This window comes from Saimiri boliviensis, chromosome 2 (assembly GCF_048565385.1).
Source record: "Saimiri boliviensis isolate mSaiBol1 chromosome 2, mSaiBol1.pri, whole genome shotgun sequence".
NCBI classification, from domain to species: Eukaryota; Metazoa; Chordata; class Mammalia; order Primates; family Cebidae; genus Saimiri; species Saimiri boliviensis.
In genome coordinates this window covers 146,021,800-146,047,242 of record NC_133450.1, presented here as the reverse complement: position 1 = coordinate 146,047,242, position 25,443 = coordinate 146,021,800, and the positions used below count along the sequence as shown (strand labels likewise).

General features: G+C 42.7%; 1 protein-coding gene across 16 annotated transcripts in view; it reads right to left on the bottom strand.

Annotated features, from left to right (window-relative positions):
- PRUNE2 (prune homolog 2 with BCH domain) overlaps positions 1–25,443 on the bottom strand; it is a 537,643-nt gene that overhangs the window by 295,038 nt on the left and 217,162 nt on the right. The window contains exon 1 of one of the 16 annotated variants that reach the window (XM_074394633.1): positions 6,145–6,345. The exons of the other annotated variants lie outside the window; for them this stretch is intronic. Within the exon in view, the coding sequence (XP_074250734.1) occupies positions 6,145–6,180 (36 nt within the window). The 5' untranslated portion in view covers positions 6,181–6,345. Of the gene's footprint in view, positions 1–6,144; positions 6,346–25,443 lie in introns of those variants that run through there. 16 annotated transcript variants of the gene reach the window in all.

Here is a 25,443-nt window from a genome sequence, read left to right as displayed (position 1 = left end):
CAAACCAGTAATGGCTTCCTGCCTACTGTCACCAGTCCCACCTCGGGGTCAGACCTCCAAAAATCCAGACCTGGCCCTCCGTTTATTTTTACTGAGCCACTATGACGTGCCTTGCTTTGTGCAGGACTCTCGCCTTTCGGGTTTATTCATTCTAAAAGCACTCTTTGAGCATCAGGTACTGCACCAGAACCTGGAGATACAATGGTGAGCAAAACTATACAGACCCCGGTCCCTACTCTCACCCAATTGGCATTAATCAAAGAAACGTGCCCCATAGAGATATAGTCACAAGGGGAAATAAGTGATCTGAAAAATTACCAAAAAATCTGACTTAGACTCAAGGAGTAAGGGAGGGGGCTCATTCAGAAGAGGTCTCTCTCTGTTTAATCTAAGAGGCAGGAGTTATTTAAGCCAAAGAGAGCAGGAGGAAAAGCCAGAAAAAATCTGGATAGCGGATCAGGTCATGCTAAACATGTGTCCACTCTCCGGAGAGCAGTGGAAAGTGATGAGGTTTTAAGGGAGGGGTAGGAAAGGTGTGAAAGATGCTTTCAAAATGATTTCCCTGGAAGCAGGGTGAAAGCACTTTGCCAGCCACTGCAGCCTTCTGGGTGACTTAAGGATAGGGTGGGCTAGGGAAGGGATGAAGGAAAAGGAAGTTTTCAGTTGGAGAAACTGGGTGAGTAACAATGCCATTCACTAAGACAAGGAAGTACAGAAGAGGGCGGCCTTGGAGGCAAGTGAAAAGACCCACCATTGTTCCAAGTTCTGCGCTAAAGGCTATGGGCACATCGGTTCGGCTTTGCAACTAACATACAAAGTAGGCATTAATATTCCATTTTTCAGATCAAGAAACCAAAGCTGTGTTTATCAGCTTAATTATTCTAACCCAGAATTTGTGGGTCTGGTTTTCCAGGGTGATCTAGAGCCAATTAGTCTCATAAGAGCTCTCAAGAAGAAAGACTTCCTCTCCCTGGAAGCCAAAGTCCAAAGCCCCAGGGTTCAGAAAGAAATGGATTTGGAACAATGCTAGAGATTTTGAGCGGGCTACTTTGAGACCCGACAGGATAGCCACAAATGACTGTGGTTGCGTACGATACAGACTCGGGTATGCTGTTCATATCACCCTCCACAGCAATGCTGCCTCCTGAATACATCCGCCCGCCCCAGTTTCCTTTCAAAGAAGACTTCAAACTCCAGGACTCTTCTATATAATACCCAAGGTTCCAAAAAATTAGTAACAAACATTGCATGCTCTCTCTCTCGTCCCTGATGTTCTTTCCTCTTTTGCAGCCTTTATCCAGACCCAAGTATTCTGCCCTCATTCTTCTGACTGCTCAGGTAACATTCATGAAGGGGTAGATTCCTTTTGCCTCTCCCTGGAGGAATAATGCCTCCATCACCGAACTACCATTGATTACAGGAGCCCCCCAGACCAGTTTACCAAACTCAGAATGATGCTAATATCTGCCCAAATAAATGTTACATAGAAACAAACAGGTTATACTAAAGCCATCAGCTTTCGACTCAGTTGACAAAATAGTTCCCAAATCACTGCCTAAAGGGTAACCTTGCTCACCTGATCCCACGTCTTCCAAGACTCAAGGTACTGTTTGAATGACAGGGAGCACCCTTCTTCCTTTGAGACCGACTGATCCACTCCAAGATCTGTTTACACTAAAAAACTGTGGTTCTTCTCGGAAGGTCCCAGGACTGGGACAGGCAGCAGCTGTTCATCTGAATGATCCGGCAATGAGAAATGAAGCTAACTCCAGGACCAAAGTAATCAAGGTTTCACTTCTTATCAGCCTCTAAGCAGGGGATACCACATTCAGGGAAGTGCTTTGGATTCCTGAGTTTCCTGCTCATGAACGCTCTGGCAAGAGGCATGGTCTCAAGAGCACCTGCCCTCGTTTGCAATGGGGCAGGAGCTGATCCTTTGGTCTCTGATCAGAAGGAGCTCAGCTCCTGAAATCAAACAGCTCTGCCAGCTTCTTCATCATTACTAGTCCTTACCACAGCTGCCCTTTAACAGGCATGAAGCATTCACTCTAAATATCCTTTTTATTGACATATACAACCTTCTTCCCATGCAAGAGGAAATCAAGAATATATTCCTTCAATTTCCAATCAAGTTGATTATGCTGCCGACATGCTGCAGTCTTTTTATTTCTTTTTTAAAACCCCATCTCCTGTAACCACTCTAATGCAGTGGTTCATTTAGAGTCTGGAATGTGCTTTCTTGTCCCTATGCCACATACCACAGAGTGTGAACCGACATTCTAGTCACCCAGAACTTTTCTTCTGTAGAAGTCTATGTATCAACTAATACTGACTACAGAAATGAGCCCTTCCTCCGCAGCTGCCGCTGCTCACGTAGCAGATGCATCCCCTAGACCTCAGTAGTGGCTCTCTCCACCTTCTTGTTGAAAACAGCATTCCTGGGACATTGGTATGCCCTGTATCCTGATGTGCCCTGTATCCTGCTGGTGACAGCTGACAACATCCCCACCCCCTACTCTACTCGAGGCTGGCTCCTGACCTACACCACAGGGCGTGTGGGTTGCAGTGATCTCCACCCATTAACAGCTGCTTGAGTTGAATCAGCTGAGGGTGTCTGGTAGTGGGGGAAGTTCAGCAGCAGGGGCCCAGTGTGGGGAGCCTGGTTTCCAACCAGCCAGAGCCCCAGAACTCTCTACCCATCCCCCAAACGATTCCTCACTTACTTCATTTTTTCCCCCCAAACTTCACGGGACCTTGGGCTATTTACTGTTATGAGACCGTCCTTGTCCTGAATACTTTTCTGAGCTGACCACTATGAAGGTGAAGGACATTTCCCAAATCACAGCATAGACCAGGGAGCCTGCATTCCCTACACTCCTTCAACTTCTCTTAGCATAGAAATGATGTAACTAAGAATAGAACGCCTGAGTAAAACTTAAAGACTGATCTGGAACTATAGGGTTTGATTTCTGCAACTCTGAATAGGCAGGAGAAAAAACAAAATACATTTTGCACTCTCATTTCTAGTTCCAGGAGTAAGTATCCAGACCGAAAACATGGCTGGGTTCTCACATCCAGGAAGTAATTCCAGCTAGAAAACACTGCTCTTTGATTATTATCTCAGTCTTGGAGGGCTTGCTCTGAGATTGCTTATCCTACTGTTATTATTGCTTTAACAATCCTTGTGTCAATTCCATATGTGTCATTTCTTGTTTGTCTAGACGGGATCATTTCCAGAGACTGCTTAGAAGAAGTAATTACCACCCTAGCTGTTCCCTACCTCCAAACAAGTTTTTCACAAATATTCTCCAGCACCTAGCCTGTCCTAACCAGGCAGAAAGCAGGCCCACTTGAGAAGCTTTTGAGCCCCAGGAGAAGGGAACCCTCTGAAGCCACACCTGGAGTTTACTTTGGCCATTTCTGATAAATACTAAGTATTCTCAGGAGGGAAGAAAAGGTATTGGAAAGGCAGATTTAGAGAAAAGGAGGATGGGATTATGTCAGTGAATCGGCCTCATCTTGAAGACTAGTAGGACCAGACTGGGCTGAAAAATAGAATTGAGAGTGATCCCCCAACTTCAGTTGAAATAAGCTCCAAACTACCTGATAAAAATTCAAACCATCCTTTTTCCTTCAAAGACTTCTGTTCAACCTAGGGGCCTGGCCTAGAATAGCAGAGTTTCCTCTCTCCTTACAATGACAGATGAATAATAAATGTTCCGAGTCAGAAAAAAAGCACACAATTTCTCCAACATTTTGATTATTGGAGACTGCATCTACAGCTAATAGCAATTCCATTTTGCAAGTTCCTTTTTTGCCTACTGGAATTAGCTAGCCCCAATGATGATGAGGTTACATTAGGACTTTGGAAGAGTCATTTAACTATTTCAAACCATTAAAAACAATATATAACGCCTACATAATATCAAAGCAATTAAGTCAAATAGGAAAAAAGCTAACAGGCTTTTTTTTTCTTTCTTAAGGTATTACATAGCTAAATCTCTATTAACTTTTAAAGAAAAACATTTAAAACATAGCTCCTAAATTCTAATTCTGTTCTAATAAGGCTTAAGTAAAAATCAGCATGATAAATTTCTTCACATTAAAATGTTTTCCAAAGGATTGGCTGAAATTTTTTAAATCTTACCATTTGATTATAAATAAATTTCCCACAAGTGAATGACATTGACTTAATTTTTTTCCCCAAGAAAAAGGTTATCTATCCTCTAAAGAAGGTTATCTACTACATTTGAGTGTGACATATTAAGTAAAAATTTTGTTACCTAGAAAATGTAACTTATCAGGAGAAATGTGACACTAAAAGTGACCATAACACCTTTGCTGTGGCTGGATACGAAGGGTTAATCATGATTTCTTGCAAGAAGCTTATCCCAAGAAAAGATAAAATAAGCATTAATTGTTCTGGCTGAGACATGAAACTGATAACAATATTTCAAACAACCGCTTCTATTTCCTGTCCATTTTTTAATGATGTAGAGCAATTGCTCGTCTAATGAAGGGACTCGGTAAATAAATTACAGATTACTTTCAACCGATTACTCTGAAATAGGAAAATTTCCATACCAGCAACTGCTCCACAGAAATGAGACAAATCTCTGGCTCATCTCAGAACCCACAGTCTAAATGATTATTAAAATATTGATAAATGTTATGGGAGTAAAAAACAGATACAGTCCAGAACTCTGCATTTGTCCTTATCATATTTACACACAAACACACGCGCGCGCGCGCGCACACACACACACACACAGAGTTGCCAAAACTTTCATTCTTGAACATTTCTCTTTCATTACTCGGTAAAGAACAGAACATGCTCATACTATCAGAAATGCCAAACAGTAGAGTTTCTGAAATAAGCATTTTCATCCATGTGCTCTAGTAAAACTATAAAAGGGTCAATAAACACAGAGATTCCTCAACTCTGAAATCTCCACAAAGGTTCAACTCTCTGGGAGGTTTCAGGTGGAAAGTTCCCATATAAGTACTTACCAGCTTTAATGGTCTTTTTCAAGATACTTGCAGATCACTGTAAGGACTGCACTTCCGTCTGCACTCTGAATGGTGGTTTCGGCACTTTTGGGCCCTCCCTTTCTGCACTCCCTTTGTTGTGCGAGGGTAGATGAGTTACAGTAATAACCCTGTAAATATCCTGCCTTGTGATTAAAACATCACCTTAATGCAGACTTTATATTTTGGCTTCTATGAAGGCCTAAAGGTTAAAGGCATCATAAATTATGCATTTCTTTCTATGCCAGGCCTGTAAAAGTTGCTTTTACAGTTCATTAACGATATTGCTTCTAAATGACTACAGCCTTCTTTTCTTTTTAAGTGCCAAAACAGACACATTTCCATTATGTTTAATACTGTTGTGCTGGAGAGCCAAAACAGTTTAGAATTAAGAAACTGCTAGAGTCTGCTGTTCCATAATCTAGCAACTGTTAACCTACACATGGAATTGCCCATTCACTGTTGGACAAGTGATATGGTAAACATGGGCTAACACACAGGTCTGCTCCCGGGAGAATGATGGTCTGGTAAACCCCAGAAAACCAACATTTAGAGCTTTCCCCTTGTGCCTCTGCCCCAATTTACAGATGTGAACGGGGATTAGCGAGACACAATACACACTAGAATACCCCTAACTCCTGCAGTCGAGCAAGCAATCTTCTGTGGATTCTCCAACGAACATGTCCTTCCTACCCAGCACCCTGACTTCCCCACTTTTGTCACCTCCAGCTGAACTACAGTCCTAAGGGTCTCTTTTTTTCCTTTTACACCTACACAAAATGCATCTGCAGAAGGCTGGGCCCTTTATCTCAAGGAAGACAACACTCATTTATCTAGCTTTCAGGAGGAAACTGCTGATTTAGGGACCAAAGCTGGATACAAGCTGGATACCCAACTTCAGCCAGGCCACAACCTCCTCCAACTGTGCACCTCTGCAGACAGATTGCCAGCTTTAAGAGCCAGAGTTCCAGAGATTCCTTCCAGGGGACAGCCCGCTCACTCTGACAACTCCATGGCAAAGTAGTTGTTTCGTCCTACTCTGTTGCAACACCTTTTTCTCTCCACCTTTCCATCAGCACAGACACACACACGCACAGCTTTGCTCACTCAACTTACCAGTTTAGATTTGGCGCGTTGCAAAAATTCTTCCATGTCGTGGCCAGGGGTTTGGAACCGGGGTACGTGGAAGGGCGCAGTGGAAAATCTCGGCCTAAGGAAAAGCAGCGGGGTCCCGAGAAAGTGGCCCGCCGGGGCGCAGCCACCGACTGCTCCCTCCTGCCGCTCGGAGGCGGCTGCGGCTGAGGTCGTGCTTGCGCCCTCCGCCGTCTCGCCCCAGGGCTCTCCGCCCCACCCCTCGCCCGGCCCCCGCTCGCTCGCTCAGGGCACCCGACTCTGCCCTAATAAGGAAAGTGGGTGTGCCGCCCGGGAGCCTCGGGCGCGCCCGGCACGCTCTCTGGCACGCGCCTCGGGGCCGGGGCGTGTAGGCGGAGGTGGAAGGGTATGGCGAGGGGCTCCTCCGCCAATCGCAGGGCCCTGCTGCGGCCTCCTGACGTGGTGCGCCGAAAGCTGCTGCAACCATGGACAGCGCCCAGAAGTGCGAGCCAAGTGCAAGGGGCTGCTGCAGAGGGAGGCTCTGCCGCAGGCACGGCCGCGGTCAGCGAGGGAAGAGAGAGACAGGTCCCAGGAGAGCCCCCGCCTCGCCCAGCGCCTCCCTGGCTGGCTGGCGCGTTACGGAGCGCTCCAGGGGTCACTTAATGAGCTGGTCTGCTGGCCTGGCCAGGGGAGGCACTCAGTTAGATTGGCGTGGGAGGGGCGGGGAGGGAAAGAGAGGGAGTTACTGCCGAGCTAAAAGCAGTACGACCTTGATGGATAATAATCAGAAGAGAAAGCTAGGCAGTTGGGCTAGGCTGCATCTTTCCTCCCTACCAAGAACACATACACAGCAATGGGCATCCGCAGTTCACCCCAACTAGGTGCCCTTATGTCAGTCCTGGGACTAATGCGTAGATACATCCTTCTGCGGTTCCCACCCACTGACTTGAACGCTCAGGGAAAGCTGGGGCAATAAAACCTTGCTAAAATAAGATGCCTTCTGCAGACCAGCAGCATCAGCATCGCTGAGTCTATAGAAATGCATAGAAATCACCTGCTCCTACTTACCAAATAAGAGTCTGTGTTTCTATGAGACTCAGGTGATTTCTAAACGTGTTAAAGTTTAAGAAGTACTACAATGAACACTTGAACTTCTATCTACAAGTTTTATTTTGACTTATTTTAAATCACGGCGTTTTGTTAAATGCAGCCTTATCCAGTCCCCAAACACACTACATCAGGCTTTCTCTGACCTCTGGGCTTTTGCACACCACCGGTAAGATCCTTCTAGCCCTTGATCCAGTCCCCAGCTTCAGCTGTTGTAGAGAAATAGCCTCAACCCTGACTGCACAGTAAAATCGCATCATAATCACCCGAGACTTGAAAAAGGACTGATACCAGGGCTTTATCCAATTAAATTAGTGTCTCTGGGCACTGAGCCACAGCATTTCTGTGGAAAGTGACCCAAGCGATTCTGATAGGTAGTCCAGGTGTGGTACCCTGGTTCTCAATGATCTTTAGCATGCATCTATATCACGTAGAGGGCTTGATAAAACACAGATTTCTGTGCCACATCCTTAGAATTTTAGCCCTAATAGGTGTGGCTTAATGGGCCTGAGAATGTTCACGTATTCAGTCCTCCAGGTTCACTGATGCTGCTGATCCAAAAACCACACTTCGAGAGTGAGTGGTGTAGTTCTCTTTCTCCAGAAAGCATCCCGACACACTTTTCCCTTCCCATCCCCAGACTGACTTGGTTGCCCTTCTGTGTTCCCTCACAGCAACTTACATTTTCCACTCTGCTATAAATTGCATGATTATTTGTCTGTGTCCTCCACCAGGCTGTGAGCTCTGTAAAGACAGGGACCTTGCCTGTCTCATTCACCGATGGATCCCTAACATGACATATGTTCATATTATAGATAGGTCCTCGATAACTATGTTTTAATGAATAAAGGTACATATGGAAGAGTTTTCTTGTGCTCTCTGTCTCTCCTGTCTCAATGTGTGTCTGTTTTCCTGTCTGTGTGTAGGTGTGTGTCTCATGACCCAATTATTTTTTATTCAAAAGGATCCAATGAAAACAAATCATCAGGGTCCACAGACCTGATTAAAGGAGAGTGATAAGAATGTTAAGTTCCAGGTGACATTCAGGGGTGGGCTATGTGGAAGCTGTAGATTCTGTCTGCTTTCTGTACTGACTTAAGTAATTTAAAACCAACCAGGTAAAGCAAGTGTTTTGTCAGCCTTTAAATCTGTGAAGTTGCGCATGATTCAAGTAACGTTACTGAGAAAAATTCTTGAGAATGCCTTGCCTCTGACTTCACTGGGGGAATTTAGCAACAATTACATAATACTGTTTTATTCCTCTAGCTTTGGCTTATAAATATTCTAGGTAGCAATCACACATCCTTGAAATGTTAAAAAAAAAAAAAATCTGATGGACTCGAATTCCAACATCTATCTCCCCATCTTTTTTTCCACCAATAATGTCCCTTCAAAAGTTCACCAAAATTTACCTCTTCTATGAAACCTTTCCAAGCTGACCACCTATATTAGCTTCCTGGGACTGTCTGAACAGAAGCTCACAAACTCAGTGGCTTGAAACAACATAAATTTATTATATTACAGTTATGTAGGTCAAAAGTCCAACACAGGTGTCATCAGGCTAAAAACAAGGTATCAACAGGGCTGCATTCCTTTTTAAAGGCTTTAGAGGACAATCCACTCTTTGCCACTTTCAGCTTTCAGAAGCTACCCATGTTCTTTGATTTGTGACATCTTCCTCCATCTTTTTTTTTTTTTTTGAGATGGATTTTCCCTCTTGTCCCCCAGGCTGGAGTGCAATGGTACGATCTGGGCTCACTGCGACCTCCGCCTGCTGGGTTCAAGCAATTCTCCTGCCTCAGCCTCTTGCTGAATAGCTTGGATTACAGGTGCTCACCACCACACCTAGCTAATTTTTGTATTTTTAGTAGAGATGGGGTTTTACCATGTTGGCCAGGCTGGTCTCAAACTCCAGATCTCAAATGATCCCCCTGCCTCAGCCTCTCAAAGTGCTGGGATTACAGGCATGAGCCACTGCACCCAGCCTTACTCCACCTTCAAAGTCAGCAACACTGCATTTCTCTGACTGTTCTTCTAACCTCCCGTTCGATTTTTTAGGCCCTTGTGTTTACACTGGGCCTATCTGGTTAATCCAGGATAATCTCTCCATTTTAAGGTCAGTTCATTAGCAACCTTAATTTCCTCCAAAAACTTAATTTTCTTTGCCATGCAACCTAACATACCATAGGTTCTAAGGATTACGTTGTAGACGTCTTTGAGAGGTCATTTTTCTGTACACAACACAAACCATACGTGAAATTATTTGGTAGCTGTCAGCTTTTGATCCTCCGATTTTTATGATTTCAGAGCAGGCAGAAATCTAGTGACTTTAACTCTAGGTAAGATACTGTCAACCCTGGCTGCACAGTGGAATCACCAGGGGGCCTCCAAAAAAAATATTAATGTTCCAAGCTCCATCTCTGGAACATTAAAACAGAACAATTCAGAACAGAAATTCTGAATTGAGTGATCTTGAGAAGGGCCCAGGCATCAATATTTTTTCAGAGCTCTCCAGGGACTGCTCCATGTAGTCAGAGTTGGGAACTACTGCTGATGTTAGATAAATGTGCACTCCCTAATCACTCAGGCACAAAACCTGGAGTTTCCTTTGATTTACTGCTTTCTGCTACCCTGTGGCCAAACAGTCCCCAGTCCAGTGTCTTCAACCTTTTAAAAAGCCTCCTTCAACTTCCTTTCTTTTTATTCCAAGCACTATGATTTACGTATTTGTATCGGAACCTAATTTCACCCTCTTGTCTTTAGAGTCCTTTGTGCTTGTTGGCAGAACGAGCCCATTTCCTCTGCTCTTTGCTTTTCTCTCACTCAGATTTCTTGATTCCCAGACTCCCCACATTTGAGAACTGTGTCCAAGCTCTCTTTATTTTTAAAATCATTATTTTGAGTAGATTAGTAAAGTGGTTGTTATGGATTAAATGCTTGTGTGCCCCCAATATTCCTATGTTAAAGCCCTAACTCCCAATGTGATGGTATCAGGAGGTGGGGCCTTTGGGTGTAATTAAGTTTACATGAGGTGGTGAGGGTGAAGCCCTCATGATGGGATTAGTGTCTCTCTCCTTTCTCTTTCTCTCCCTCTCCCTACCTCTCCTTTCCCACCATGTGAGGACACAGGAAAAAGATGGCCATCTGCAAGCCCGGGAAGGGTGCTCATCAGGAAGTAAATTGGCCAGTGCCTGGATCTTGGACTTCCCAGCTTCCAGAACTGTGAAAAATAAATGTCTGTTGTTTAAACCGCTCAGTTTATCATATTTTGTTATAGCAGCTGGAGCTGACTAACACAATGGTGGTGCTAGGGGGAAAGAAAAGAGAGAGACTAAAAGCATCCTCTGATAATGTCATCTCCTCATATTACGGAGACAGGACCAAGGCCCAGAGTAGTTCAGCATCCTGTTCAGACTAACAGAGCTACTTCAAAGCAGGAGCCAGGGCTGGAACTCAGCTCTCTTTCGTTCCTTCCTTGAGCATTTATGGAGCATATACTATGCTTATATGGCATTTTGTTTACCCTGAGATGCATAAGACATGATCCCTGCCCTCAAGGAGCTCACAGTCTAGTCACTACCAAATAAATAAATGCAGTGATTGAGAAATGCATCTGGTGTAATACTAGCAGAGATACAATATGGTGTGGTAACTAAGATCTGTATCTCATCTTTGTGGTAGATTAAACATGACTGCAAATTCTTTGGTACTTCTCCCAGAGAGTGGTATGGTCTGTATTACTTCTTGAATCTAGGAGAACTCTGACTTCCCAAGCAATAAAATAAATATTACAGAAATGACATCATGCTAGTTTCTGGGACCAAGGTCTTAGGTGATTGGTAGCCTCGACCTCTTGTCTTCTAGAATACACACTCTTGGAACCTCGCCTGCATGCTATGAGGAAGCCCAAGCAGCCACATAGGTTCACACAGAGAGGAGCTATGAACCCTGGGTAACAGCTCAGCTGCCAGCCATGTGGTGAGCCATCTTGGAAATAGATTCTCCAGCCCCAGTCAAGCCAGCTGATGCCACGTGGAACAGCTTAACTCTGTTCCTCGTGGCATCAGCTGGCTTGAGGGGGGCTAGAGTCAAGCTGAGCTCAGTCTGCTGAGCCCTGCCCGAATTCCTGACCCATGAAACTGTGGGATATAATAAAATGATTGCTATAATAAGCCATGAAATTTCTGGGATTTGTTCTGCAGCAGTAGATAACCAGAGCGCCTGGCCAGTTACCAGCTCAGAAAGTTAGGGTAAGTTATCCTTGATAAGCTTTGGTGTCTTCATCTATAAAATAGATGAATAGATAATACTCCCTCATAGGACTGTCATAGGGCCCAAATGCAACAATATATGCAAAGCGCCCAATTCTTAGTCAATTCCTGCCATTATTCTAACTTCCAAGAGTCTGTTAAGGAGTGGAGAAACTTAATGCAATAGCTGTAAGTGGAAGAAAGAGACTCCATGAAGAGAACCCAACAAGAGGAAAATCTCCAGGTCAATTGTGAATGGAACAGCAGTCACTAAAAATGTGACATGATTTAATTACAATTTGCGTCTATTCTACACCGAGTAATACCTCCTACAGTTATGTTTCTTTGCAACCTGGGCTTCATATGATAAGAGGCCTGTTTCAGAGAAAGGCATTGTAGATGTCTCTCAGCAATAACACATCTACCTGTACTACTCACTAGTGAAACGTAACTTGCTTAGGGGTTGTATCCCCAAATTACTATTCCTTACCGCGATGGGTACTGGGTCTTTCCTGCATGGGTTCTCATAGGAACACTCTAGCTCTGCACCCATTTGATGGCACCGAAGCCTTCTTTATCTTAACCAGCTTCCCTGATGCTCACAATGGCATGGTATCAGAAAATCTGGATACGAGACCTTGCTGTGTACTTTTGACAAGTGATTATTCATCTCCTTATCTGTGAAATGGAAGATTAATACGTGTTCAAGTTACTTCACACAATTGTCATTAAAGAATCAAATGCTAGGGCCGGGCACGGTGGCTCAAGCCTGTAATCCCAGCACTTTGGGAGGCCGAGGCGGGTGGATCACGACGTCGAGAGATCGAGAGATCGAGACCATCCTGGTCAACAAGGTGAAACCCCGTCTCTACTAAAAATACAAAAAATTAGCTGGGCATGGTGGCGCGTGCCTGTAATCCCAGCTACTCAGGAGGCTGAGGCAGGAGAATTGCCTGAACCCAGGAGGCGGAGGTTGCGGTGAGCCGAGATCGTGCCATTGCACTCCAGCCTGGGTAACAAGAGCGAAACCCCATCTCAAAAAAAAAAAAAAAAAAAAAAAAAGAATCAAATGCTAACATCCCTACAAATGTTGGGAAATGTTAACAATGAAAAACAGAATACTGAAGAAATCTGTTTGGTTGGCTGAAAAAAAAAAAAAAAAAAAAACCTGACATATGCCATCCTTTTAAAAATGAAATATAGCTGGGATGGCAGCTGCTGATTCACCGTCTGGGCACATTTCCAAGCTAGCTTCCTTACTGACCAGCCGCACCTCTCGCAGGTATGGTCTCCTTGGTGCAGATGTCTATGTTAGCTGCTTTTAAATTGTTTCGTGTGACACCAGGGGTTCAAGAAACTGCATCTCACACTTGATCTAGATTTAAAAGCATTTTAAGCTTATTTCAAGGACATGAGATAGAAACAAGACTAATGTGCATTCCCTGGGGCCTCTTATTTAGCTCATAAGCAACTGTTCAATGCCTGCTTTTTGTCCTGTGAATGGTCAGATACTATTCACGTTAGCAAATAATCTTGAGGAATTAACTATTTTTTCTTCCTTTGATGGTTTAGCAAAAATATCCAAAAATTTTAAGGTAAGCTTTGCAAGTCGTTTTTAGAAAGGAATCCATATAGTCAGTATCTTCTCTGAGTTTCTGTTAAGAAAGAAGAAAGAGGAGTTACTGAGATTATGAGAGCTATACTGGCAAGTGGCAGGGCCCAGATCACTCGGGAGAACATCCTGAGAGTCAAACGTTCAGGCTTTGAACAGGGGACATACAACTTGCGTCATTTCTGGGAACCACAGACATCTTGTAGCGCAATGAATTTAATTTGAAAGGACAGCGGAGGAGAGAGGAAGTACTCTGGCTCTGTGAGTCATCAGAATAATCAGGCAGCGGTGGACACTTTTAGGTCTGTTGGCCGTAGGAAGAGGCGGAGAGGGCCTTAAAGTCCCAGCTTCCTCTCACACGCTACCATTAAGGTCAGGTGGCTTGAGTTTTATACAGGCTGTTCCTGCAGAAAGGTATCTCAAGTGCCTTCAAAACAATGCTGCATGTCTCAGTGACAGTATAAACTGTAACTCATGATCCCATCCTGTATTTCCACTGAGAAAGCATTTGGCAAGGAGAGTGGAATGCTAATAATTTCCAAGTCCTGAGAGTCTACCAACATGCTCTCTCATCCTTGGAATCACTCTGTAAGGCCAGAACAATGAGGACTGCAACCAATGTATTTTAGAGCTAAAGAAACAGGCCCAAGTTGTTTATTGACATGCCCAAAGATTGAAATCCAGACTCTATTCCAAAGTTCAAGCCTTTTCCATCAAAAAGGCTAATGTTTATGAAGAATTTCTTTGCATGAAATATCACTTTAGTTTTTTCATGTGTATTCATAGCATTTAGTCCTCACAGTAAATGTATAAATCAGGTACTATTATCCTTGTTCTCAAGATTTGCAAACTGAGGTACAAAGATATAATTTTCACAAAATTACTCAGGAAGTAGCCAAAGCAGGTGACCAGGTCCAGAGCCCAGGTACTAAGCAATTGCACATCATTGCCTGTCCACTAGCATGCACTGCCCAGTTCCTCACCTGAAAAAGCAAATACGGAGGCTGGAGAAGAAATGAGTACTCACTGCATTACTCTTTCAATTGCTTTTCCACAGTTAGGAATGAGCTGGTCACCCCTTCACCTACCCAGTACTACCTGGCCACATAGACCTCACACCTCATGTTTGCAGATGAGTCAGAGAAATCACCAGCAAGAAAGAGGTAAATGTCCCAGAAACGTGAGCATCATACATCATTAAAAACGCCTGTCTTCAATGATGGCGCAGCTAAATTGTTGCTTCTTTCCTATCAGGTTCTCCTGCACCCAGCCCCCGTCCTCATCCCTCCCCTCATCATCCTTGAACCTCACCCCTTCCCATAAAGTGGAACATAATTATGTTCTGATGGTTAAATGCTTGAGTTTTAGTCCTTTGGATTGTGAGTTTAGCATCTGCAGGTCTGAGGGTCCCAGGAGAAACGGAAGACTTGGGTGGATGTTACCAACATTAACATTCTATGATTACAAAACAGAAGCATACGATTCTTAGATCCACAAGGAAGATGAAAATATATGAACAGAAATTGTCTTATTTTTAATAACATGTATTTAAATATCTTTGTAGCATTCGATGTTTGTGTAGAGCTCAGAGGGATTATGCTAACATGGCATAAAAATATCCACCTGTAAAAAAAGGAATCAAGTATTTTAAGGAACTTCAACTCAAAGCTCAGTAATTAAGACATGTAGAAATGTAAACAACACGCCTGAGAAGAGAAAAATTAGAAGGATTTGTTAGAGGTATGTGTTTTCTTAGGTACTAAATGCTGATGTCCTCAGAGGAATTTTCTATTCATGACAGGAAGCCTGGAACCAAGAAAAAAAAAAGGCTCAAATTTCAGCTTAAAGGATGCTATTAGATTGTTGTCCAACAAGGGCTATTGATCTCTCTTCTCATATAGTGACAATGTTTCACTTAGAAAAAACCTGAATTCAGTATGCAATGTGTTTTCAATAATATTGTATAGAAAGCAGTAAAATTAAAAATGGATATTTAAAAATGTCCAAGAAACTGTCAATTTCACTGAGGGCAAAAATTATTTGCTATGCATTTTTCTTCTCTAAATCTCTGCACTATAAAACCACTGAAGTTCCAGAAGGAAAGGAAGAAGGAAATCCAATTCCATTAATGCAGAGCCACAGTGTCCACCTATAGCATTTGCCACTTTGCTGTACTTTCTTCAAACTGGCAGCAAAGTAAAGGACTTGCTTCCCAGAGAACATCTCTGCCAAACTCTCCTTGACTGACTCCCTCGGAGACACCACCTGCAATTCAGCACTCTTGTAAAATGCTGCCACCCAATTGCTTCTGTTTCTGTCAAGGATTCATGCACATTAATATTCCACTAGACGCACTAGACTTAGCTCAGAAAATTGTTAGGAACTGATACTACCTCTTCTGGCTTCCAGATTCCTTCTCTCATGCCCCCTCCTCCTTCACCCTGCCACCTTACTTTCTGTGAATGAAGGAAAAAAAAAAAAAAATCCTAAGAACAGTTTTAAAATGTGGAGTCAGCTGTTGGGAAAGGCCTGGACTATTATCACTCCAAGGCTGCTATAACAACCTCAATTTCTTGTTAGTTTATTTAATAACGAACTTCTATAGGTTAACTTTTCCTAATAATTGTTAGTTGAAAAACTTTGTTGATGTACAAAAACCACAAGAGGACAGTCACTGGTTTTTGGAAAAATCACCAAAGCCATCCAGTAACAGTTGGCAGCTTTTAGGGGGATGGCAAATGTTTTGTGTTGAACCCTGTGTCATCCACCAAGTATCAACTTCAGGTAACGCGTCTTTGCATCTTCTCCCTCATGTGGAATTGTAAGGCTACAGAGGACAGGCGTTTGGTCTTATGCCTCTCTGTATTCCCCCAGCTGCATCCAGCAGAGTGTCCTTTTCATGATAGGTCCTCAAATAATTATACTAACACGTGTTGATCAATTCCCTTCTAGCTGAAGTCTTAAAGAAGAGAGGCTCATCAACCAGGTAGAAAAAAAGAAATGCAGGTACTTCTGAAATGGTTTTCTAGGCTCTATAAAAGGGTTAAAATGGTGATTTTTCAATCATATTCAAAGACAGCATCTTTTAGAACTCTGACTCTGGCCAGTGTAGCTCTGGAAACACAGTGGATAGAGAAATCACAGCAAGTCACTAAGACCAGAATTACTGCTGGACTCTGAGAGTAAACAGGGAGACAACAAGTATTTTAAATTAATCCCAAATATACATCTGTTAATTGCCATTTTAATTCTTCAAATATTTTCATATGCAAATATTCCCAACACTGAAGTATTAAAATGGAGGCAGACAGTTGAACTTTGCACACAGCAGAGGCAGCCTGGAATACAGAAAACTGACTGGGGGGTAGGGAGAGAAAAGACAGGAAACCTGGATTCTTTCACTTTCTGATAAGGGAACCTGATCATGACCCAGAGACCCTGGGAACTCTGGAAAAGGACCTCTCTAAATGGAGGAAGGACACCTTGAGGAGGCGGAGGAATTAAGAATTTGTTTGGTTTTCACGAACATGTCCATGGCAAACCCCTGTATGTGGGGATCATGGTTTTTAAGCTCCTGCTACGTGCCAGGCACCGGGCAGGCACACAGACATGGGGTCTTACAGGGACTTCAGGTGTGATACTCCAAAATAAGACACCTTGGAAACTGAGAATACAGCAGAAGTAGGAAGGTCTCTCTGACCTTCTCTTGGGCCTTCCTCCCCTGAAGCAGACCATAATCCAGAATCGTCACTCTCCGACCTCCTCTGTCCCTTCTCCCGTGAAGACCCTCATGTGGCCTGTGGCCTGCCCCATCCCCAGAGTGAAGAAATATTACACAGAAGAAACTGAGCAAACAGCTCTTACCGCATTTCTCCCAGTTTATTATCATTAGATCGGACCCTTTTGTCCTTGAGTTATACTTCTGTATGGCTGTCCCTAAAAATAGTTTTCCCTGTGTCTTTGGGGCTTTGCTTCTGAAGGCTCACATGTCACATAAGATTTACATGAAATGTGTTTGCAAGCTTTTTGCTTATTACTCTGTCTTTTGTCATAGGGTTGTCAACTTTGCAATGAGTGAGGAAGGAAATCTTTTCTCTTCTACGTAGACAATGAGCAATAAAACAAACAATTCAAAATGTCAGAGAGTAGCACATGCTATGAAGAAAAAGCAGAATGATAATGATTGGAATAGGAGCAGGTCTACTTTGAATTAAGGGTCTGGGGCTCTGTCTGGGGAGATACTGAATGGCAAGAAGCAGCCAGCCCCATAGGAATAGATGGGAAGAGATCTAAGCAGTCAAAGGCACTGATGGAAGGCGGACCCAGCACGGAGTACATGTGCTCAGAGAGGCAAGGGCAGATCTTAGGGCCCACTGGGTCAGGGTAGAATGTTTGGGTTTTATTCCAGATGTGGTGAGAAGCTGACAGAGAAGGAACATGTTCTCCTGTGTGGTTTTATAAAGATCACTCCAGCCATTACGTGGAGGGCAAGGCTGCCATGTAGGGGTGGAAGAATCCCGGACCTCTTAAGTGGTCTGTCCCATCACCTGCGTAAGGGATAGTGATGGCTTGGACCCGGAAAGGTAGCAAGGAAAATGAAGAAAAGTAAAACAATAACAACATAACACATATTTTGAAAGTAAAGCCAACATGGAAGTAAAATAAAAATCAGCCTCTACTAATTGACTAAATACTTCTAATGCTTTACATATTTATACCACGGCATTAACAATACTAAAATAGATTGCACTGATAAGGCATATTTCAACCATGTGGAGATTTACCACTGTGAGTCACAACTCCTGATTTGCCAAAATGGAAATTACAGAAAGAGGGCAAAAAGACCAAAGCAGAGTGACCCAGTGTAGCAGATGTTGGAAATTTCCTGGCTGCTACTATTTGAACATTCTTCCTATATTTTGGGAATTCCTCCAAAAATAAATCCTCGATGAGAGGCAGACCCCTAGCCGTAGTTCCCACTGCAAAACAATTTTTGCTGTAGTATGGATGTGTCGGTTATTCTTAGCATGGAGCCTTTAGAACACCATGTGCTCTAATTCACATGGTTTCATTCCACATTGCCAAAAAGTCTGATTAGATTTGTCTTTACAAGGAGGCCTTTCTACAGAGAAATAACCAGAAAAGAACTACCCTTTTTTTTAACCACATAATGTGGGTCAGCATCGTGATAGGAATCTGAAAATATATTATTTCACTTTATCCTCAAACCATCTCTACCAATTTGGTATTCTTGGCTTTATTTTACAAATTAGAAAAAAAAAAAGGAGAGAGAGAGAATCAGAGTTTAAGAAATTTATCCAAATTCACATTGCTACTAAGTAGCAAAATGAAACTGCTCAATTAAATCCTGGTTAATCCCAGAGTGTTCGTAGTTTTGCTTTGCGCTTTATGGATCTCATAAGAAGGAAAAAGTGGTCAAGAAAATGAAAAAATGCTACAGCCATCTAGATTGATTGACACGTAAAAGGGCAGAAAATTGGGATCAGGAAAACCTGATGGGGAGAAAGAAAAGCCAGAGTGCGAACAGGATTTGCAAAATTTTAAGGGATAAAAAGTGCTAATTTACGTAACTGCTATCTGTGATACGTGACATATTAAAAAAGAAATGTGACACAGGAGATTTTAAGAAAATATATTTTGTGTGGGCTTCCTCTTTGGTGCATCTTTATGAGGTTTCGCTAAAGATTAAGTTGGTTTCAATGCTTTGAGGGCTACCTGACTGGAGTTTCCTTTATGAGGACATCATTGAAAGGAACCATGAGACAACCCAGCCTCTTGTAGGTTACGCGAGTCTCTCACGGAATTTTGTTTCACGCAGAGAGGAGCAGCCCATGTCTCTTCCAACCACACAACAGTGAGCTTCTGAATAAACAAGCAACCGTAACATCCCCGTGGTTGCCTCCGGCTCACACGGTTTTGAGAGATGCTGATTGCTACATCTCCACCAGAGCCTTGTGTGGCAGTGGACTAGAATCACATGAAGAATGTATATAATTTTCCCAACTTTAATTCCGTAAGTGTGGCAAAGGGAAGAAAAGAATAATTAAAATAATGTTAGCAGAGAAAACCAATCTTTCTCAGGGTTTCCCATGCTACAGTGAGTTGAACAGTGCCCTGGCCCCTGCAAAATAAAATTTTCTCAAAAAAGATATATCCATGTCCTAACCTTTGGAACCTATGAATATAAACTTATTTGATCTTTGCAGATGTAATTCTTTGCTTCTTTGCATAGAATTATTTTACATCTCTGCAGATGTAAAAATCTGGAGATGAGATTATCCTAGATTTGGCGTGAGTTAATCTAATGCCAGGAGTCACAAGAGCAAGGCAAAAGGAAACTGGAGACTCAGGGAAGGGCATGTGATGTGAAGATGGAGGCAGGGGCTGAATCAATTCATCTACAAGCCAAGCAACACTGCGGATTGGCGGCAGCCGCTGGAAGCTAGGAGATAGGCAAGGAATGGATTTCCCCCAGAGCATCCAGAAGAACCAACCCTGCTGACACCTTGGTTTGGGACTTGTGGCCTCCAGAACTGTAACAGCATTTTTTAAAGTGGTTGAAGCCTCCAAGTTCATGGTTTTTTTTTGTTTTTTTTTGTTGTTGTTTTTTGTTTTTTGTTTTTTTTTTTTAACAGCAGATGCAGAAAACAAGCCGTCCACAGTGGCTCACGCCTGTAATCCCAGCACTTTGGGAGGCCAAGGTAGGTGGATCACTTGAGGTCAGGAGTTCAAGACCAGCCTGCTCAACAGTGAAAACCCATCTCTTCTAAAACTACAAAAATTAGGTATGGTGGCTTGTGCCTGTAATCCCAGCTATTAGGGAGGCTGAGGCACAAGAATCACTTGAACCTGGGAGGCAGAGGTTGCAGTAAGCTGAGCTCATACCTGCCATTGCACTCTAGCCTGGGCTACAAAGCAAGACTCAGTCTCAAAAACAAAAGAAAGAAAGGAAAAACTGATACACTGACACACTTGGTGATGGCGCCTCTGGCCAACTGCAATGACCAATTGACATTGCAATGCTCTTAACAAGGGGATGTTAGAGGTAAAAACCTAGAAAAAGGATTTCTTCGTCTCAAGTGGCAAACATTTCACTTCAAAAGCATTGGTGGAAACGTTATTTTGGGGATGCGAGGGTGATTTCAGTAGCACCCTTCAACTTACATTGAGTGGGAAACTGCCATTGATACTTAAAGGAAAAGAAGGCAATACAGAGACTCTATAGTTTGCAATGCTCTATAGGTCATCAGCATGGACAGCTCAGATCCAGAACTTGATCTCACTTTATATTCATATTACTTAATAAAAGGTACATATTTTAGAGCTACCTTTAAAATAATTAGAATTTTTCCAATGGCTTTGCAATAACCTTTGATGTCTGTGTGTAAGAGAATTACAGCCCTTACAGTCATGGGGCACAAGCATTCACTAATGGCATAATTTCATAAAGAGCCTCTTACATCACTGTTGCATTCTTCCAGTGAGAACCAAATTACGGCATTCACATGACAACTTAACATCATGTTCTCCTACAGCAGTCGGTGGAAGCTAGCTCAAATGCCTCTTTTAAGGGAGTTTAGTGTCTACTGAAGGCGCTACTTTGATTTCACCACATTAGCTCTGCAGGTGAATTGGTTTCATAGAACCATTCAACTTCAGGACTCACACATTGAGTGAAATTCCCCCTGGCCTCTACACACGCCCACACGCACGTGCACACACACACGCACGCGCGCACACACACACACACATTCACACACTCTGGTATGGTTTGGATTTGTGTTCCTGCCCAAATCTCGTGTCAAATTGTAATCCTCAGTGTTGGGACCTGACTGGATCGTGGGGGCAGACTTCCCATTACGGTTCTCATGACAGTGAGTTAGTTCTCATGAGATCTGGTTGTTTACAAGTGTGCAGCATTCCCCAACTCCATCCTCCTGCTCCAGCCACATAGGATGTGTCAACTTTCCCTTCACCTTCCACTGTGATTGTAAGTTTCCCGAGTCCTCCCCAGTTATGCTTCCTATACAGCCTGCGGAACTGTGAGCCAATTTAACTTCTTGTCAATTACCCAGTCCCAGGTAGTTCTTTAGCTCAATGCGAGAATGGACTAATAAACACACACATGCATTCTATTCATGTGAAAACTGAGGCTTGTCTAAGAGTATTCAGTTATCTAGAGGTAAAGGTGTTACTCCTATGCTTTTATCCGGTAGAAGACTATCACTCTTCCATATGGGAATTTCTTGAGTAGCTCCTTTGTGGACCCTTGGAGGAAAGACCTACCAGGAGTGATGAGGAAAAATGAAGCAGAAATCTAGTTGGCTAGATCATCCAGTCAAGCTGTGGAGTAGAAATATGAAAGAAGAGGCTTTCAGACTGCTTGCATAGCCCTGTGGCAAAGCAGGACTTAGAATTCTGGAGACCTTGGTCCCCAAATTCATGCTATTTTCATTATACCAGCTGACTCCCCCACTGATCATTTCTAATAGAATCACAGCATCTTAGAACTAGATTACTAAGTGGTCCAAACTTTTATTCCACTACAACACAAGCAACACAACCACATTAAAAGAGTGGTTTACTAGCTACCAGGGTAGCGGTGGCATCAAGTTCAGGAAGATCTCCACCTGTGGGCTTAAATGGCATATACGGGATGATCATGGAAAATTAGATAAAGGAGTCCTGGAGATTCTAATCACTCTCCCCCCTTCCCTCTCTGTGTATCACCAAGTTTCTTGCAGATTAACAATGTGTGCCAAAACAATTAGTTAAAAGGTTTTTATAAATAACAATTTTCCGAAGTGCAAACACTCCTTGGCATTACCGCATAATTATGCCAAATCTCTGCAAAATTTGCTTGTCCTCAATGGACTGCACTGAACTGGTGGAGTACAAAATATGCCCAAATATGCCTGAAATTGCTTTTAACCTCTAAATAAGCTACAGGAAAGAAAAGCTAGAGGTAGCAACAGGTATTATGAGTCATCAGTACTAGAATATACAAATTACAACTAGTACGTATTACTGTTTTAAGTATGGATTTTGAGGTGAAAATAATGGGTCCTCATATACTGTTAGTACTGGAGATTTGTACACACTTTCCAGTAGTGTGCTAAATGTTTAATAGCTCTCCAGAGAAGAGGGGGAAAGCTCTAATGTATATCAGAGTTCTAGCACACCACTGACACTTTCTAAATATATATATAAAAGGTGTTTAAAATATGCCTGCCATCTGACTCAGAAAACCTACTCTTAGGAATGTATTAGCAAAAAGTAGTCAAAGAAGTGTGAAAAGATGTATATGCAAGAATCTTTGCCACAAGTTGTTTGTAATATCAAAAATTTGGGCTCGTACAGTGGCTTATACTTGTAATCCCAGCACTTTGGGAGGCTGAGGCAGATGGATCATTCGAGCCCAGGAGTTGGAGACCAGCCTAGGCAAAATACAAAAATTAGCTGGGTGTGGTGGCACATGCCTGTGGTCTTAGCTATTTGGGAGGCTGAGGCAGGAGGATTGCTTGAGCCCAGGAGGCAGAGGTTGCAGTGAGCCAAGATTATGCCATTGCACTCTAGCCTGGGTAATAGAAAAATAATTTTTGGAGGGGAAAACTCATTGCTCATAAGTAGGGTAATATAGTTCTGCCTGCTTAACCCTCAATGCCCTGCCTCCAACCTTATCCCCTGGAAACCACTGATATTTTTATAAACTCTATAATTTTGCCTTTCCCAGAATGTCTTATAGTTAGATTCATACAGTATGTGTCCTATTCAGACTGACTTCTTTCAATTAGCAATACGAATTTAAGGTTCCTGCCTATTTTTTCATGGCTTAATAGTTTATTTCTTTTTATCACTGAATAGTGGGCTAGTATTTAAAATTTTTTGAATCTCTTTTTCTCATTTGTAGTAGGAATAATGGTGCCACCTTTAAGGGTTGTCATGAATGTTCCATGAGATAATACATATAACGTTTCCAGCACATAGCACATGGTTAACAAGCATCAGCTCCTTCCCTCAATAATTTGGATATGAACAATGTGGCAGGCTGAATGGTGACCCTCAAAAGATATCAACAACCCAATCCCTGTGAATGTGTTTCTTGCATGGAAGATGCGAAATCACAGATGTGATTAACTTAAGAATCATAAGAGGGGAGACTGTCCTGTATTATCAGATGAGCCCAGTGTAATCACGAGAGTACTTATGAGAAGGAGATGTGAAGGTTAGAGTCATAGAAGGTGATGTGATGACAGAAGCAGAAGTCAGAGCAATGTGGCCATGAGCAAGCAATGTGGGAAAGTCTCCTAATGCTGGGAAAGTCAGGGAATGTTTTATCCTTGTAAGACCTCCACCAGACTTCTGACCTCCAGAACTGAAAGATGACAAATGTGTATTTTTTTAAGCCACTAAGTTTGTTGTAATTTGTTCCAGCAGCGATAGGAAACAAATACAGGTGATCAACCTCAACATTTTCTTTCACTCCCTTCCATTGTGCCTCCCCACATAGAGAGGCTAGAAATCAAAAACTACATTTCCCAGAATCTCTTACAGCTAGGGTTCTGATCACCTACTTATGCCCACTTGGATGCACTTGTGCAAGTTTTGGAAAGTGGAAGTGAGGTAGAGATAATTTTCCTGCTGCTTCTGGCTGAATTTCACCATAAAATGTGGTAGTGCAGACATATTTATGCAGCAGCATTCCAGCAGGGTACTTGTAACTCCCAGCTTCATGGGAGTCTAGATGCATCTATGAGGAAGCAACGGCAGATTCCTGATGCTATATAGCAACTTTCTGATTCCCTACCTTCACGGAAGAGGTAGTTGTTCCCCTAGCTGGTAAGCTCTCAAGGGTCCTGGGAGTCCGCCAAAGAGCCCCTCTTTCACGAGCACTTCCATGCAGCTAATTCTTTGTATTAAACCTCTTTCTGCTTAAAATAACTAGAGTTGCTTCTCTTTGCTGCAGCTAAACCCTGACTGATACAGTCTCCATTTGCACACAATCGCAGGGGAGGCAGAAGCTGTCAGCTGGGAATCCTGGATATTCTGAGATACGTCACCTGGGAGGCGACTCTAACAAACTTCACTGCTGTGTCTCACAACCAACCAGTGTTTCTTGCCAATGATTGTATTACATGCTTTGCCCACTTTTGTTTAACTGGGACTTCTCAGTTTTGAGTTTTTCTTATAATTGGATCAACATGGGATTACAATTTTGGTGTGTCCAGGAAGTAAGGATTGCTTTTTTTTTTTTTTTTTTTTTTTTTTTTAGAAGTCTCACTTTGTTGCCCAGGCTGGAGTACAGTGGCACAATCTTGGCTCACTACAACTCCGCTTCCCAGATTCAAGCGATTATCCTGTCTCAGCCTCCCGAGTAGCTGGGACTACAGGCGCATGCCACCATGCCTGGCTAATTTTTGTATTTTTAGTAGAGATGGGGTTTCAACATATTGGCCAAGCTGGTCTCAAACTCCTGACCTCATGATCTGCCCTCCTCGGCTTCCCAGAGTGTTGGGACTACAGGCATAAGCCACCGTGCCCAGTCAAGGATTGCTTTTTTAAAAGCTTAAAGATAGGCTTGGCGAATTGGGAGGCTAAGTCAGAGAATTGCTTGAGCCCAGGATTTCAAGGCTACAATGAACCATGTGTATGCCACTGCACTCCAGCCTAGGCAACAGAGTGAGTCCCTGTCTCTGAAATAAAAAAAAATAAAATTTTAAATTCACAGTAGTAAGTTCAGTCCAATCTCCCTCCTTCACTGACATATTCAATCACAATGGTTCCTACACCTATCACAATGTCCCACCCTTGAATGAAGTCTGCCTTGCCATTAAAAAAAAAAAAATGCATTGTATAACATAATGTCTTTTAGCCTAATGAAAATAATTTTTTAAATTACTCACACTAAAAAAGAAAGAGGTGATTGGCAGACCCCAGAAAGAAAGGATATTTATTGCTGTTCTCAAGAAGAGAGATGAATGTTAGGAGGTTAGAAATCTCAGTAATTTATTTCTGTTGGTTTAGATTTGTGATTCTGAAAGACAATCCTTTTTTTTTTTTATGACTCTTCAACCATGTGAATATTCTTTAAAATGCATGGCAACCACACTGTCAACATAGTCTTTCAAGTTTCCCAGAAATTATTTTAAAATTGTTTAAATGCTTAATCCATATCTCACACTGAAAACAAACAAACAATCCCCCCCCCCACCTCCAACAAAAATAGCTTGTTAGATAAGTGCTAGGAAAATTGTGGTCACTGGAATTAATACGTTTGGCTAAAGTGACTTGTGAGCTCAGTTCCATAAAACTTAGTTTATCTTTGCAGAGCTC